We start from the raw sequence: 17,244 nt of genomic DNA on the forward strand, positions 1-17,244 counted from the left end.
CGGGGGTACAGGGGGGGGTGCTGCTGCAACCTGCAAGGGGGGGGCAGACACAAAACCCACAGGGTTTTGCTGGGATCTTAGAGTGTCTGGAAGGGTCCATGGTAGGGGCTTGGAGGGGGTCAAGGGCTACTTTTAGCCTGCCCCTGAGCCTACCCAGTGAAACTACATCCCTATCCCTTCTGCCCCTCCCTGCATTGTGACCAACTTGCTCAGCTCTGGCAGTGGCGAATGCTGACAAAAGCAGTTGCACCTGGAGCAGCTTATGACAGGGCTAGCTGGGGTGGGGGTGGGAGGAGAGGGGTATGGGCAAACAAAAGCCCAGTGGGGCTGGGTGCGGGGGGTGGGGGGGGCAGAGCAACCCCAAGGTTGGGACCAGTGGCTGGGTTTTCCCATCCCTGGGTCTGTGCAGAGAAGTTCCATGTACTGGTTTGACCTAAATCAAATAAGTCTGATACTACATAAATCAAGGTTTATCTTAAAGTGGGTTCTGCAGTTTTTAGATCAGTTTGTGTGCAAGCAACTTCTGTTCCGTTACAGGTTTAAACTAATTGCTGGTCATTGAGACCAGGTCTGTTAAGTGTAAGGTCAGCACCAGGATGAGCTAAGTGTAAATTGGGTGGTCATTTTGAACCCAATTTAACCTCCCAAATGTCTGTACTTAGCCCAAATGTATATTGATGATAAAATGGGAAATTGGTGCAACTTCCACAGGCTTGGTGTTCAAAAAAGGCCTTTATCAGATTCCAAGGTGAACACAGTGAGTTATCATCAGTTTAATCACAAAAAGGCAAGTAACTCTCTAGGGCAGGAGTGTCAAACTACCCTGGACCTTGGGTTGGATATGGACCATAGGTGCTCCTCCCAGGCCAGATTCCTGGAGCCAGCAGCAGCTGCAGTGGATCTGGGTCTGGGGCCAGTGGCAGTTCTGGAAGCAGCTGTCTACTTGGGTCAGGCATAGAGTGACATCACAGGTAGGGGAGTGGGTCAGGAACAGATAGCAGCATGGGTCAGGGACCAGAGTGGGCAGCAATGAGGGTGGCGGAGTGTCCGGCAGCATCAGTGGGTGAGAGGCCGGGAGTACCAGTTGGGGAGTGGGTGGCAGCCCTTGTCCTGGAACAGGCAGCAGCGTGGATCCAAGGGTGGGTGGCAGTGAAGCAAGCGAGGACTGTATCTGCACAGCTGTTGCTTGCCCCCCTGCTGCTGCTGATGGTGTTCACCAGGATCCAGGGACCCTGAATTCTGCAGCCATATCTCCCAACTTCTTTGTAAGACTTGAGACCAGTTGTGTACCATGTGAATGAAGCATTTTCAGCTAGAATTCTAACATGGTGATGGGTCTGAATGTGTTTAGAAGTAATCCTTAATTCTTTCTCTTTTCAGTTCTTTTGCCCAGCAGGTGTACCATGTGGACTGCCAGAAGTCACTGGGTTTCTGAATGGGGCTTCTATTCAAAATGTTTTTAATATCAAGACTTTTCTGGGAACATTTGTGTCTTGTGTGTTAGCTGTGGCATCTGGACTCTTCTGTGGACCAGAGGGCCCTATGATTCATTTGGGGTAAGAAACACTGTGGAAATGTTGGAGCTGTTAGGGCCTGCTTGTCCATTAAGTTGCATCTTAATTATTTACTCGTGCTCAAAGTAGGTATAAAATTCAACCAATACAAATTGTTCTTTCGCATATGTGGTGCTTTTTTATATGAGCTTGGCACAGGTGTAAATAACTGCACAAGTTGAAAGGCAGTGGGCAATCAGGACCTCAGACTTTTTAACTTTCCTAGATTACACCTCATTTTACTCCCTGCCCCCACTTCCCTGCCCCAAAACTGGTTATGGTCAACAATGACCAAATCCATTGGTCTAAACTATTTTTCTTTGCAAGCATGGTAAAATAATGGTTTGTCAGTCAGATTGGAGATGCATACTTTTAAGTTGTGAGGTGGGGTCATATTTATGGATAGGAAAATAATTTAATATATCAGGGGTTCCCAAAGTTTTTATGCTGCAGCCCAGCAAACCGTGGCCTGGAAGTGACCATGGCCTGGCAAACCACGGCCCAGCAGTCACAGCCGACCATGGCCAGAATTTCCAGCCAGAAGACAAGCAAGGATACCCCCACCCTGGGCAGGGACGGGGCGGGGACAAACCCTGTGCTGCCATGGGACCTGCAGAAGGAGGCGCGATCACTTCCCGTCCAGCAGCTGACCGTGCTACGGGCTGGTAGCTGATCTGCTGTGGCCCAGGGATTGAGAACCCCTGGAATATATATTCTTGCTTAAGAAACCATTTGATTAATCCCCCCCTCACCCTTCCCCCTGCGTTAAATAAAAGAGAACAAACAAACAATCTCCAAGTCTTTCTGTCATGTTTCTGGGAGAGCAATAGTTTCCTTCATTTATTTTTATGGGACTGGAGTTTTCCATATTTAAGTAGTGTCTTGATTAGACAGGTTAGAAATGGGTTCTCTCTTTTCAGATAGTTTATTTCCTTTCTAGGCAGCTTAGCATTTTACTTCTTATCCCTATTTTTGTGTAAAATATTCAGTCTTGAGGGTTGGTTCTTCCTCTTCAGTCTCTACCAAGCAATAAACTCCTTTCTACCACTTTGTGCATTTTACTTGTATGTAGGTGCAGTAGCCTGGAAAAATGACTAAGGTTTAAAAAAACAAAAAGAGAACAAGATTTAGTTAGTGGTGGCCACAAACTTTTCAGACAGTCATTACCAAGGCCTAGCTCTCTTTTTGGGTTTCCTTTGTTTTCATTACTTTCAGACTTTTGTCTCCAAGAGGTTGGTGCCTGCAGCTGTGATTTTTTTTTTTTTCCTTTGTGTGCGTGTCTTTGTTTATTTTTAACCACGACAGATGGTCCAGAAATGTCGCCAAACTTACATAAAGATAGCTGGTGCAGCATTAATTTGATGCTTTGCAATACAGAGTTAAGAATTAAATTAATTGAATTTTCTGAACAGCACCTACCTTAATTATGCATAAACATGCACAACTGTTTAAAAAAAACACCTCAGCCAGTTTAGCTGTGGGCCAAAATTTTAATTTTCTACAAAGCATTTAACTCTTTTCCTGATCTGTAAAATGTTCATGAAAACAGGGTTTCCTCTACGTTCCCCTTCCTTCCTTCTGATGTAGTTCTGAAACACAGCCTAGAAAGTATGGTGGTAATTGAAATCATTATACATCGTCCACTGAGAATATAACTGTTCTGCTCCCAGTGGTCATTAAACTGGGATTGATGACTAAAATGATGGATTATAATTCATCATGTCGGCACATTTAGGGAGATAGTAACACACAGCTCATCAAAGTAACCTTTATGGTTTATCATCATTGTGAAGAGCCTTTTTAATCTCTGAATTATTAACCTGAAAAGTTTTAATAGTCTCCTGTGTCAACAGAACATTGTATATTTTAAAGGTAATATGTTCTGCGGGCCCTGTATTAGATCTGTTGATGTCAGTCTTGCTTTGTTGCTCCATGTCTGCTAAGGACCTGGCCATTTTAGTTTTGACTTCAGTTGCTGTGTGAATAATTTTTTTAAAAATTTCACTAATTTAAAAAAAAATGCTTTTTCAGTGCAATAATAGGTTGTGGTCTGAGCCAGTTGAAGTCAGATACCCTGGGAATTCATCTCCCATTCTTCACAAGGTTTCAGAATTCAGCTGATAAGTAAGTGATTGACGGAATATAATTCCTAAGCCTTTGAAGACACAGTTACCACATTCTGATTCTCATAGCAGACGTGCTAAGCTGCTAATCAAATAGCTAGTGAGTTAATAAAATTATGGAACATTTGGTCTAATAACGTTCTAGCTTCTTGGATGGTTGTAGAAAGAAAATATCTCTTTCTGTATGGAGGTATGAATGCAACTCAAGTATATTCATGTCCCTTTCCATTAAAAAGGGATCTCTTCCTTTCCCAATTATTTTTTTCTATAGCTGAGCACTGCTGGGCTGTCCCATGTGGAGATCTGTTAAAGCAATGTCTGTGTAATAGTTATGTTGAATGGTTATGAAAACATTTAATTTAACACTTTGAGACTAAGCCTCCATTGCCTTGCACCTCCTATTGACATTTCCTGTACATCTATTTAAAGTGGGTATAAAGGCCTAGACTTAATTAATTTGGACAAAAGTTTCAACTCAAATGGTTTTCAGACCTGCATATTTTTTCAGTCCTGATTATACTGCAGATCCCAAGATGTCAGTTTATTTCCTGCTGCATACATAGAAGATACAGGCTTGTGGGTTTTTTCCCTCTCTGCAAAAAAGGAGACTGTATATACTGCCTTAAATCTGAAGGTCCTCTGTATATGGCCTGGATGGATCTTCCAAATCCAATCTTGTGAATAGTATCATTGAACTCAGTGAAATTCATTACATCAGTAACGATTTAAAAGGTCAAATTATGTCTTGCAGATGCTGCTTATTGACTTATAAAATACATAAATACAAAACTGTAGTGTTTGTTTGGTTTCCAAAGAAAGGGAGAAATGGGGTGGGGGGGAGCCCCTCATCTAAGCAAGAAAAGGCTATTGTGAACTATTTGTGGTTTAAAGGATAATCATAAAGCACAGCTTGCAAGATATGTGATATGCTTTTGTCTTTAACTTTTATCATCAATCACTGAAATAAATCTAAGACAAGCCTGTTAAACAAACTTACTCATGGAAGAAATTAGTGATTACTGTAAGAGGAACAGCAAAAGATTTTGATTTTGTTTTGTAGTACAATATAAGATAATTAGAGGGAACAGTTAACTCTGAGACTGGAAAAATCTTGGGAGAAACATGTCATCTAAAAATCCTGTTTATAAAGAAAGGATTAACTTTAAGCAGTGAGCAAGACTTGGCTCCTCCTCTGTGTTGTCATCTCTTAAGGGGGAGGATGGAGAAGCCAGCTAGTTCTCTGGTATTTTGAAGGCAATAAATGGGCTTATTACTATCTCTGCTATCGTTTAAAGTAAATACCATTGGTATAAAAGCAGTTTTGTGTAGATGCAAGGATTTTTGGGGATATTTTTTAATGGACCATCTGTGTAGGTGGGATAGCTGTTGGTCAAGCTTTTGGGCATCAAGTACCCTTTTAAGTTTTTAATAAGTATTCAAAATGTTAAAGAATCTTGTATCCTGGATTTCAGTGGTCAACACTTGCTAATGTGAGAGAGAGGCCCAAGTCTTAATTTGTCACATTAACTGGATTGGTCATGATTACTGGTGGCCAAGCATAGAAACTCATGAATGCAGTGGTGGTTACCACTCAGAGCAGTTTCAGTGTATAGGTATATTAAAAACATGTTAAAATCTTAAAAGTTTGAAAATCAAGCAGTCAACAGTGAGAAAATGCCAGATTTAAGGCTGTTGTAGCCTTCATTCAGTCCCAAGTGCATTATAATGCAGTCTGATTAAGTGGTCACATACTATTTTTCGCCCATAGGACCCCTGCCATATTCCGTGTTGCAGAATGGATGGTGGTCATTCAATAAGCAGCTACTTTGATGTTTGGTTTTGAACAAAGGGGATCATGTGTTCTTGGTCCCATGCGCTAATTATTGCATGCTATTCTTACCTTACTTTGCTTATATTTCTCCGTGGACTTCTCTGTGGTTCTTATACTAATGGAATCCAAATGTTTCACAGACATTCCTGGACCCCTAAAAGGTGAAATGCTAGTATTAACCCCATTCAATACAGGGGGATTCCTAGATTGTAAGGCTAGTAGAGTATTAGATCACTTAGTCTACCCTCTGTATCTCTTCAGACATTACTTTTAACCCAGATAACCCATACTGAGACTAATGAATTATGTCTGCATAAAGCATTCCCTTCAAGAAAGGCATCCGGTTTCTATCTGAAGGTATGAAGAGATGGAGATCCTTGGTAGCTTGCACTATCCTTGGTAGCTTGCTCCAATGGTTAGCCATCCTCACCTTTAGCATTTGTGCTTAATTCCTAATTTGAATCTCCCTTTCTCTTCCACCCATTAATTCTTGTTATGCCTTTACCCATTAGATTAAAGAGCCCTTTAGTACTTATCAAGGTACTTATCCCCTATAATTAGGGTGACCATAAGGAAACCCAACACACCCAGGGGCAAGCAGGGACATGGGCACAGTCTGGCGGCAAAGTGTAACTGCCTGCTGCACTATGCCACCCTCCTGCTCTGCTGGACTGTGCCCCACGCCCCTGTGATTCTGGGACTCTTGTTTTAGTTTTTACCAACTGGCTGTGACCGGCCTTTGAAATTCGGGATGTATGGTCAGCCTACCTGTAATCAACTCACCCCTGAGGCATCTTTTTGATAAACTTCATAGATCAAGCTTTTTCCACCTCGCACTATAAGCATTTTCTTCAGTCTTGAATCTTTGTGGCCATTTTCCCTACCTTTTTCAGTTTGTTCTTGTGTCCTCATTATTTACCTTTATGTCTTTGTGCTACCCAAGATTTGGTTAGTACTGAGAGATGAAAGTTGAAAGGATCCACTAATTTTGGGTGAGATGCTGCAGTGATTTTTTCAGCAATTTTTTTTGCATTTCATAGAACTGAACATGTTCACAGTGCTGCTTTTATTGACTTCAGTCATAGTTGAGAGATCTCACCACTTTTGCAAATCACTGTCAGGAGGCTCAAGTTGATAACCCAGATAATGAGGAATATGCAGCTAGTTACCATTTCTGAAACGTTTGACATATGATAGTACGTGGTCATATAATAAAACACTATTATAATACAAGGTAACTGGGTCAAGTTAACTGGTAACCTTAATTTTGTCTATATTAAACTTTGAGTGCTTGACATGGGCTGCCAATGTGGGGACGCAGTCAGGAAGCCTAACTGCACCTTGTCATGCATCCACAGATGCATCACGAGCAGGTCCAAGGAGGTGATCCTCCCCTTCTGTGCGACACTGGTCAGGCCGCAGTTGGAGTACTGTGTCCAGTTCTGGGCACTGCACTTGAGGAGGGATGTGGACAGCATCGAGAGGGTCCAGAGGAGGGCCACTCACGTGGTCAGGGGGCAGCAGGGCAGGCCCTAGGAGGAGAGGCTATGAGACCTGAACCTGTTCAGCTAAGCCCTGACCTTGTTCAGCCTCCACAAGAGAAGGCTGAGAGGGGATCTGGTGGCTGTCTATAAACTGGCCAAGGGAGACCGGCAGGCTATGGGAGAGTCCCTGTTCCCCTGAGCACTACCGGGAGTAACTAGGAATAACGGCTATAAGTTGATGGAGAGTAGATTCAGGCTAGATATCAGGAGGCACTACTTCACAGTCAGGGCAGCTAGGATCTGGAATCAACTTCCAAGGGAAGTGGTGCTGGCTCCTACCCTGGGAGTCTTCAAAGAAGGCTAGACAGACACCTTGCCGGAGTCGTTTGACCCCAGCATTCTTTCCTGCCCATGGCAGGGGGTCGGACTTGGTGATCTGCTCAAGTCCCTTCCGACCCTACCTACTATGAAACTTTGAAATGTTAATCTTTTAATACAGTTGTTAACGTGTAAGTTCCAACTTTTTTTAAAAGCAGCCTGAAGGTAAAGAGATCATGTTAATCCATATCAGCTCCTACATGGCTCTTCAACATGGTTTGAATCCTCAGATTCACAGCACAGACCTCTGTCACTTGGGCAAAGAGAGTTACCTGAGAAAAGTGAAAGGTTGTTGCCCTCTTTGTGCTAGCCACTAGGGGCCCTTGTACATGTACTCGGCATTAACTAAAAATGTTCCTGGTTTAATTTTTCTTTCTTAGTTTAAGACGGCTAAATAAGTAACGTGGACTTAATTTACCATGTAAGGGCTTATTATGCTATGACTATTAAAAAGCGGTAGAGGGAATATCAGAACAATTTTACTCTCATGCCCTTTCAGTCCTACCTTGCTGCCAGGTGGTGCTCTGGGACAAGAAACACCCAGCCACAGCACGTCTGCCACTGTTTTCCTGGGTGCAAGTTGCACAGGACGCTCGGCTGGCTGAGGTTCAAAATCTTTCTGTGCAAAGCTAACCCCAAGTGTACACCAGCATGGGGAGCTCGGGAGCTTTTTTTGGTGCCAAACCTTTCCGTGCAAAGCCCTGCAGGGCTCCCCAAGTGTACACAAGCATCTCCCAAGGCTGGGTGAAGCGGGGGGGGGGGGGGGGCCTTTCGGGGGGCGGGCGTTTGGGGGGGGGGTACCTTTCAGGCGGCACGCTGTTTCTATAAAATAGCCCTCATGGAAGAAATTTAGGAGCTAAAAATAAAACATGTCAGAGGTGTTTTAAATTACCATGAAGAAAAAAAGCTAAAACAATAAAAGCTGATAACGTGGATACATACATGCAATTTAGCTAGCTTAATGGCGATTTTTGTCACATGGACACAGGAAAAGTGTAACGTGGTAACAGAAGAGGTGTAACGTAGACAAGTGCCCTAGAGGGAGACAAGGCACACATTCTCTCAGAGGATTTACAGCTATTTAATGACAGAAGAAGAAGGTTGAGATTTGGAAATCCTTAGATTCTATTCCAAGGAAGGGAGTGGGGCGAGGCATGGGAGTCTGCAGTGGCAGACTTTACACCACCTTTCCCTCTGAGCCCTGGTCCCTCCAGCTTCTCCTTATCTCCACTCCATATCCTTGTTTCCTTCTTGCCCCTCTGCAATCTGATTAGGCCATCGCTGCCTTCTTCATGTCACTGTGTCAGTGCTGGGAGGGGGGGCCCAAAAAAGTAGAGATTTACTGTGCTCCTAAGGCTTCTCTACAACAACCGGTGGTAGTTAGAAAGCAGTTGGAGGGAAAGTTCCTGCTTGGCTTTTGCGGGCTCAGGCTGGAGCGTGTTTAGTACAGAAAGAAAATCTTCAGAGAATTAAGCTCTAATGAACAGATCTCTACTGTGATTTTTCAGAAGCTCATAACTTGACCAAATGTGGTCACATTTTCATGGGAAAGGCAAAAGATACATTCCTGATACCAGCATGCTTTCTTATTTCAGATCCATGCTCTAAAGCAGTGGTTTTCAACCTGGGGTCTGTGGACCCCTGGGGTCAGACTAAGGGGTCTCTGCAACAGACGACTATGATCAATCAAAAGCATGTGAATATTCACACTTAAAATTCAAAGGGGTCCATACCTCCATTTGACATTTTTTAGGGGTCTGCAAATGAAAAAAGGTTGAAAACCACTTCTTTAAAGGATAGCAGTGTAGGAACTTTGCAATGAAATGGTTATGAGAATTTTTCCTTAAAATATTTTTCTAATTTGCCGAACCATTTTATAGAAAATTGTGTCTGAGGCAGGCACTTGATATGGAAAACTTTAGCCTTAAAATCTGTCAAAATTTTAAGCAAGTGAAAAATAGGGTCTGTTTAAAAGAAAGCTGTGGGCAAATTGCATGATAGATGATGCCATCAGTACCAACTATCATGCTCTGAAGAGGAATCAAGCCTTGCTGAGCGTTCCTAATGTAGGGAGGGAGAAGTTCATTTGGAACAGGATATAAAAGAAAAAAAAATTTAAAGCAAATTGATCAATCACTCAAACTACATCTCTTTCTGAGCTGCCCCAGGTTCCTAAGCCCTCTGTATATAACTCCCTGGTAGCATCACTATAATATGAATATACAACTGACAGCTCTGAGCATTATGCTTGTTTTTGGTGTCAGCTTTTTTAGCAGCTTGGTTTATGACTTGGACTTTTTGTGTACATGGCAGTAATGTAAAATCAAGTCACTATTTCTAAGCCACCATGCAGACACTAGTTATTGCTGCTGTTGTGGCTCAGATTTGAATGTAGAACCCAGAGGTGAAAGATTCTATGTCCCAATAACACCCTCAACTATCCAGTCCCCCAAGTTCAGTCCCTTTCCAAATAATTTGCTTGAATTTTCTAAGTAGAATTGACTCTTAAAGCATGACTTGCCATAACCCATGGTTTTCCTATAGATGATACTTCTATCTGTCATAGGAGGAATTTCATTACGGCTGGTGCAGGAGCAGGGATAGCTTCAGTGTTTCGTGCTCCAGTGGGCGGCCTCTTGTTCACACTAGAGGAAGTGGCTTCATTCTGGGACGTCAGACTGGCCTGGCAAACCTTCTTCTGTTGTCTGATGGCCACATTCACTACGGATTTACTCTCCTCTTCCCTTGATGGATTTGTTTACAGAGGTCATTTTGGATTTTTTGAAGCAGAGAAAGGAATTTTATTCTGGGTATGTACCAAATGGAGTAGTAAAAAAATATAGCTCATGGCTTTATAATTTTATATGGCAAGCACCCCTAACTGAGGGACCTCTGAGGGACCGGGTGAAAATATCTCTGGCATAATTAGTTTCCAGTACAATGTGGTTCATTACACTGTAAAGTGTAAGTGGGGAAATAAACTTATTTTCATTTTTCGAAGCGGGGCTGCTTTTAATTCTTTTGGGCTATAATTACAATTGTGAAAGGCAGCTTTTTCTCTGCCATATCCCATACCACGTAACAGCTATCTGTAAATGCAGATTAAATGACTTCCCTGATATCCTTTACCACATGTTTAGTAGTCTTTGGTAATTTACATGAAGGTGAGGCAGCTTGTAGTTCTAACTTGCATTAGCAGGTCCAAGTAAATCCTAGACTTTTTCCCAACAACAATGCTGGCTGTAGATACAGAAGGTAGATTAAATAGAAGAATCTGTTAGGCAGTGAAGTCTTGCTGGCTCCATAGATGATAGATTAGGACACGTTTGACTACAATTTTAATTGCTACAGTTTTTGCTGAATTTGCATTATGATGATCTGCACAACAGGCATCACTGTTGGTTTCTGTATATGGTTTCTCTGTATGCAGTTTCACTCTAGCTGAGAATCCAGATGGGCATTGCATTCTTTCTAATTAATAGAAAATGTTAGTTCTTTAATGTAATGTACTGAACAGTTACTTCCAAACCACTCTTTCTCTTTCCACTGGGAATGCTTGCACAGCGTTGAGCACAGAGCTCATAGTTTTATGCTGTGATTTTCAAAGCAGCCTGATGATGGTTCAATGCAATGAATTCATCAAAATGTCACTTGGGCAGCTAACTCCTTATGAGGTGCCTTTGCAAAGCCTCATTTGATCCACACAACCATATGGAATATGTTGGTATAGCAAGTAAACATACCAGAAAAAAATATCAGAAGTCAGGTCACCTGACCTTTTAAATACAATGAATATCTCTGTGTTGAAAAAAGCAGTTAGTTGTGTTAGTCTTAAATCAGGCAGAATGTAGGACTAACAAGTTTGGAGAATCATTAGCTGTCATAGGCCTATTAACCTTCAACCTATTGGGGCCAAAGTGTGTGAACTTTTTTCCCTTAAATTTGGATGACTCAAAGCACACAAAGGAAAAAAAAATATCTAAGGAATAATAGATCCCTTGGATGTTGTTTTAGGTCTTAAAAACGCTTCCCTGAAAACACTTTCTGTTGCAATGTGTTGCTTACAAAGGGGTTCAAATACAAAGAAATAACATTTTTTGGAAACTGCAGATATTTGTTTACGCAGTGAAAGATATGTTTGTGTATACTGGATCGTGACACTCCAAAAATGTGATTAAATCTGCACAAATTGTGACTGAGTTTTAGAAAAAACTTGTGTATGCAAACAAAAAATAGAAAGTGGCCATTGGGTAATAGTGGTCAATCTCTGCTTGAGCACAGTTGAGGATGTGGGTCCTTATTCAATGGCAGGCTGAGCACTATCAGCTTCAAGTGATTTCGAGCAGAAATACCTGCACTCAGAATCCCATTAGATTAGCGGGTAGTGGCCATATTTGAGATCTGTTGGGTAACTATATGGAGAAATTTGCACAGAACAATCTTTTCACAATATCGAGGGTTTGAATTATGGAGGGACTTGGGGGGGCTGAGCACCCCATAAGAGATGAGAATCCCCTTGTAAGATTTGAAAATCATAACGGGAGGGGTGGGGGAGGAGTCTCTGATTTTGTTAGGGCATTGTGATGGGGAGTCCAATTTTTTTTGCAACCCCCCCCCCCGCGTCAAAGTGTAATTTGAACCCTGACAATATCCCTACTATATCCAGTTTCACTTTGTTAGCACAAGTATCAATAATTGTTTCCCATCCTAGAAAAAGAAAATCTCTTGACTTTCCATGTTTCAGATTGGGTCTGTTTAAATGACAATGGAGTTAGGTCCCTTGCAGTCTCTTGGTTAGTAATCCTTTGTGCGGTCATGTGCCTTCTCACCTCATCTCTAGCCAGATGTAGGCTCTTGGAATTCCATAATATAATTCCATTTGGTTACAATAAAACAAATGCTGGGAAGAGATAAAAACATTCATAAACATGTTTTAAACTATGGTGTCATGGATAGTTTCTGGGTACCTGTGGGCCTATTTCTCTCAGCATGTGATAATTTTATCTGAGATCAGCAGAGGCATTTGAAATGTACTTGGCTGTGAGTTTAAGATTCAAATTCTTGCTGCATATGTTTGTTTTGTTTTGAACATCATGTGAATAAGTGCCTATATAAATAAAAGTGAATCTGCTTTGTTAGTTTGCCATGTAACAATGTAGAATTGAAAGGTCCCCCTCCCCCAGTCAAGAAAAGGTATAAGTTAATTCAGCTTGCAAGGTAACCTTTTCCATAATATGCATGATACATAGCATTTCTGAAAACAAGTTAAGTTTGATCCACAACAAAAAGAAAATCATACTATATACAACTAACACACAGAAAAGGATAAACGATTTATTGAGACTGACTGCTGCTTTTAATAATATTTGTAGCCTTTTACAAGCTCATTTTAGAGCATTTTCAGGAAAGGGCAGTGGATTCTGGCTCCTTCCATCATCTTTTAGTGTCCCCAGAGGAAAAACTGGATAGAATTACCACCAACATCACTTCTGTTGGGGTTCTATAATTTTTAGTTCTCCAGCTGGTACAGATAACCAGAAATATTTTCACTACAGTTAGCATTCAGCTCAAGAAATTTTACTTCTTTCAAGTTTTGGGGTATTAACTAACACAGTTTATGGTGAATAAACTCTGAATTGAAAGCTTGTGGGTTATGTTTCTCAAGAAAAATATTTGTTTTCTTCAGTTTCACTTTATCCAGGAAGTTACAAGTAAAATTTATTGAACTACAGCTCCCTGGAAATCTCCAGAGCTCAGGGTTTTTAAGAAGCTTGACTTTATTTTTATTTAGAGCATTGGATTATTATGGGTGAAGTTTACCTGTACAGATAGGAGATTTTCTTGGTAGCTGATCCAAAACTGTGGATTGAAGTGTCATCAGTACTAAGAATTACCATTGTGCCTTGCCTTCTTATGTTCCAAGTGCAAATGCCTTTAGTTAACCTTGTCTTTTTTAGTACAAATATACAACATAATGGTTCAGATAATATATTACATTAAAACAATGATCTCCATAAAATTGACCCCTGGGAGTAGGAGTTGAAAAGTAAGAACCACATGTGACTGAGGTTAGTTATATAAGGCTGCTGACCCACATTAGGTTAAAGGCATGATGGGATCTGATCTGCAATCCCAACAATCGTGCCTCCTGCTATGCCACATGTGAATGGCAGGAGGTGCAATTCTGAGACTGGGTATCAGGTCGAACCACTGGAGCTGGGTGCTGATCAACTGAGTAGTGGCAGCATAGCAACTGCACTAGCCTCAAATGGGCTCTGGTCTCGTCCCTTCCAGGGTTTGAGTGGAGGAAGAGTGAGGACCATGTTGGGACTTGAATGGGCCCCAGTGTAGTCCCTGTCTGCCACCAATCAGCTGATCAGGGGAAACATAGGGAACACGCAGTCCCGCTGCTGCCCTGATCAGGTGATTGGTAGCTGGCAGGGACTGTTCCAGGGCTTGTTTGAGCCCCAGCATGGTCCCTATGCAACACATACATTTTAAGGTGCAATGGAAACCAGCCTAAAATCATTATCTATTTTTTGTGTAATAATTTTGTGGCTCCCTTTTCTTTTCATTGTGCCATTAATTGCCTGAATATGAGGCTCTGTTGTACTTAAAATGTTAATCAAATCTTTAAGTATAATGTTGCTAGGGACCTTAAGGACCCCAGCTGTACTTACTGGGAAATGACTTACCTGTATACATTGGTTTGTTAGTTACCTGATAGCTTTGCTACTCTGTTAAATCAACCTGTACATACAATGATTATTCCATTCATTTAATATAGTTAAGCAACAGCTAGCCCAATTAACTTATACATGGTCCAATAAAAGAGATCACAAAAGACCCATTGCCTTCCCAGCTATGATCCTAGATCATAAAGAGTAGCCATACATCTGTATACAGCAGCCTCAAGTCTCTCACAGTTTTACTTGGAGCTTGTTCTGTGATCTTGAAACATGTGTAAATGGATTAACATTTTAATAAACCCTTTTGTCAGAATGTTTGTGGTGCTTTTAGGTACAGTGAATGAATATGGGCTAATTGAAGTTAATGTGAGTTTTGCCATTGACTTCAGTACAGTCAAGATTTCACACTATTTGGCCATCTGCGATTTTGAGTTTTCTCAGTAACAGCAGAAACATCACAGATTTGTGTCTAATTCATGGCTTTTACTTGCGGGGAGAGGGGCCCAGGAAGAAGCTGCAGTACTTAGCCTTCAGTCTGATTTGTTCTGTTTCCTGCCATTCAAAGTCAGTGTAAGTGGCCGATTGAGCTAATTGTTGGTGTTTACTTCCTGGTCCCAATCTGGCAAGGGGAGGTATTTGGCTCTTCATGAGATCAACCCAAACTTGAATAAAAGGACTTCAAAAGCCTCAAGGAAAGATCTGTTTCTTGTACAGAAATCTTAGCTTAGTTGTTGCACTGTTGTACCATATTTCACTTAGAAGAGCAGTTGCTATATTTTAACTTGGTGGCAGAATTCTCAGAATGTATTGTTTCTCTTCTCTTTCAATTCAGGTTAAGAATTTACTGGATTTGAGCATCTTGGCCTTCATCCCGACCATTTTCTTAGGCATCCTTGGAGGCCTGTTAGGAGCACTTTTTGTTTCCCTAAATATAAAGATAAATAAACTACGCATGCGATTCTTTAGCTCAATTTCCAAATTGTTCCTCAGAAAAACAAGCAAGCTGTTGGAATCCATGATGATTCTTGTAAGTAAATAATAATTTTCTCAAGTTAAAGTTTTAAGTCCTATTTTCAGTAGATGAGGTTGTCTGGATGGAACGACAGATGACATGGAAAAGTAAATTCTGTTAGCCCAGAATTTAGCACAATTGGTGTTCATGGAATAAAAAGGAAGTGGGTGGCATGCAGAGATTTTAAGCCTGTATGTGCATGTATATATAATGTTATTTTTTTTACATTACTTATCATGTTTTACCTTTTATTTTATATTTATTTTATCATATTTTGTCATCTTTCTTGACTGTTCTTTCATTCTGATAAAAACTCTTTCCAGCTAGGGTTACAGAGTTCAATTTTGTTGGACTGCCGACTGTTTGCTTTGTGTGATATTGCTTTGTGGATTATTATTAGGTCCCAGCCATTTTATTTCACTTCACTCTTACACAGCAATGGAAGCTTTTTTAGTGTGTGCTTTCTTGGTTTGGTTGCCTGCTTCCTTTTTCTTTCTCACTGGAGAGGATGCCCTTTCCAATAGATGGGCTGACCTTGTGAGGTTCCTTCCAACTTGACTTTTCTATGATCCTATGTTCTTTTTTCCCTGGCCTTTCCTATCTTCAGCTGTCAGTCTGCCAGGCCCACTCCCTTCTCATCAACTTGTTATTTTGAAGGGTCATCTTGCTTTCATGTTTTGGGTCTTTTTTTAGTGAACTCAAGTAGATCTCTCACTTATATCTGCAGTTTATACATGTAAAAAGCTTCTAGGAGTTTTTAAGCCCGTAGGACTATGAAATATCAAAGTACAGCAGCAAGACTAGTTTCTTCTCTTTTGGAGGAAGGTTTATACATGGTGAATAAGGGTTAGGGTTTCAGTTCAATCTTACAATATTTGAATGTTGCTCAAGAGCTTCAGGAATTATCTTATTTCCAGTGCCTGAAATTACCTAGTCTTCTGCTCAGTTTTTATTGATGCAAAGGATTATTAGGAGGAGTATTAGAAAAGTATGGCAAGCTTAAAAGGTTTCTATGTTTTGTAGGTGCATTTTCATCATTTTGAGTTCATAAACATAGTAATGGATTTAAGTGTTTTGGGGGGGCAGAAGGAATGAAGGATTAGGAGTCTTCTATTGTGTTTCATAGTTTCTAGGGTCGGAAGGGACCTGGGCAGATCATCTAGTCCGACCCCCTGTCATGGCAGGAAAGAGTACTGGGGGTCAAACGACCCCAGCAAGATGGTCATCTAACCTCCTCTTAAAACCCCCCAGGGTGGGAGCCTGCACCACCTCACTTGGAAGCTGGTTCCAGACCCTAGCCGCCCTGACCGTGAAGTAGCACCTCCTGATGTCCAACTTAACCCTCCCCTCCGCCAGCTTGTGACCGTTATTCCTGGTCACTCCTGGCGGCGCTTGGGGGAACAGGGACTCCCCCAGTGCCTGTTGATCCCCCCTGACTAGTTTATAGCAGGCCACAAGATCCCCTCTCAGCCTTCTCTTCTGGAGGTTGAACAGGTTCAGGTCCCGTAACCTTTCCTCATAGGACCTGCCCTGCTGTTCCTTGATCATGTGAGTGGCCCTGATTCTGAATTTATTCTGATTCCACATTATTTCTTCTGTTCTGAGCAACTGGTTGCCATATTTTTTTTTTCAATCTTTGAAGAATTTTTTGGGTTTTCAGATGCTTTAAAGTGTCTGAATGCCCTATTGTGCTTTTTCTTTTTTTCAGAGAAACAAACCAAAACCTCATGCTGTTGACATCACTTAGGCAGGCTTGCCAGCATATTTTCTGAGTTCAAACTCTGTCCCCTTCTCTGCTGAAAAAGAAAGCCCACCCATACAGATCCTCTCATCCTGCTTGCCCAAATGAGCCTATAAGCCAGCCAGTGCTTTGAGGCAACAGAAGGACATTAGTATCAAGAAACAGGAATTATAAGGATGATTTTGGTATCAGTTACTGGATGACCATGAGAGAGAAATTATTACAGATTTAATTCTACTATTTTTTTTACGTATGTTGACATTGGGTCCTGTCTACAATAAAGTAATGTCAGTGTTGTAAGCCAGTGGTGTATGCAGCATTAAGCCTAGCTATAACAGGGCACATATTTATTTTGGTTATTATATAAAGAGAACCATATGGAAAAACACATCAGATATATAAGCCATATTGTAATTGTGTGCCCCCAGTGTGA

General features: G+C 41.4%; 1 protein-coding gene across 11 annotated transcripts in view; it reads left to right on the plus strand.

Moving 5' to 3' along the window:
• The window catches only part of LOC102387923 (chloride transport protein 6-like), a 131,673-nt gene that overhangs the window by 9,451 nt on the left and 104,978 nt on the right, over positions 1-17,244 (plus strand). For 10 of the 11 annotated variants that reach the window (XR_003093443.1, XR_003093444.1, XM_025201038.1 and 7 more), the window contains exons 4-7: positions 1,381-1,556; positions 3,585-3,677; positions 9,936-10,179; positions 14,891-15,085. Coding sequence is in view for 9 of the 11 variants with exons in the window: in XM_025201038.1 (XP_025056823.1) it covers positions 1,381-1,556; positions 3,585-3,677; positions 9,936-10,179; positions 14,891-15,085 (708 nt within the window). In the remaining 2 variants the exon portion in view is untranslated. The remainder of the gene's footprint in view (positions 1-1,380; positions 1,557-3,584; positions 3,678-9,935; positions 10,180-14,890; positions 15,086-17,244) is intronic. The other variant, XM_025201039.1, reaches the window with a different exon arrangement.

The sequence above is a fragment of the Alligator sinensis genome, unplaced genomic scaffold (assembly GCF_000455745.1).
Source record: "Alligator sinensis unplaced genomic scaffold, ASM45574v1 scaffold615_1, whole genome shotgun sequence".
NCBI lineage: Eukaryota > Metazoa > Chordata > Crocodylia > Alligatoridae > Alligator > Alligator sinensis.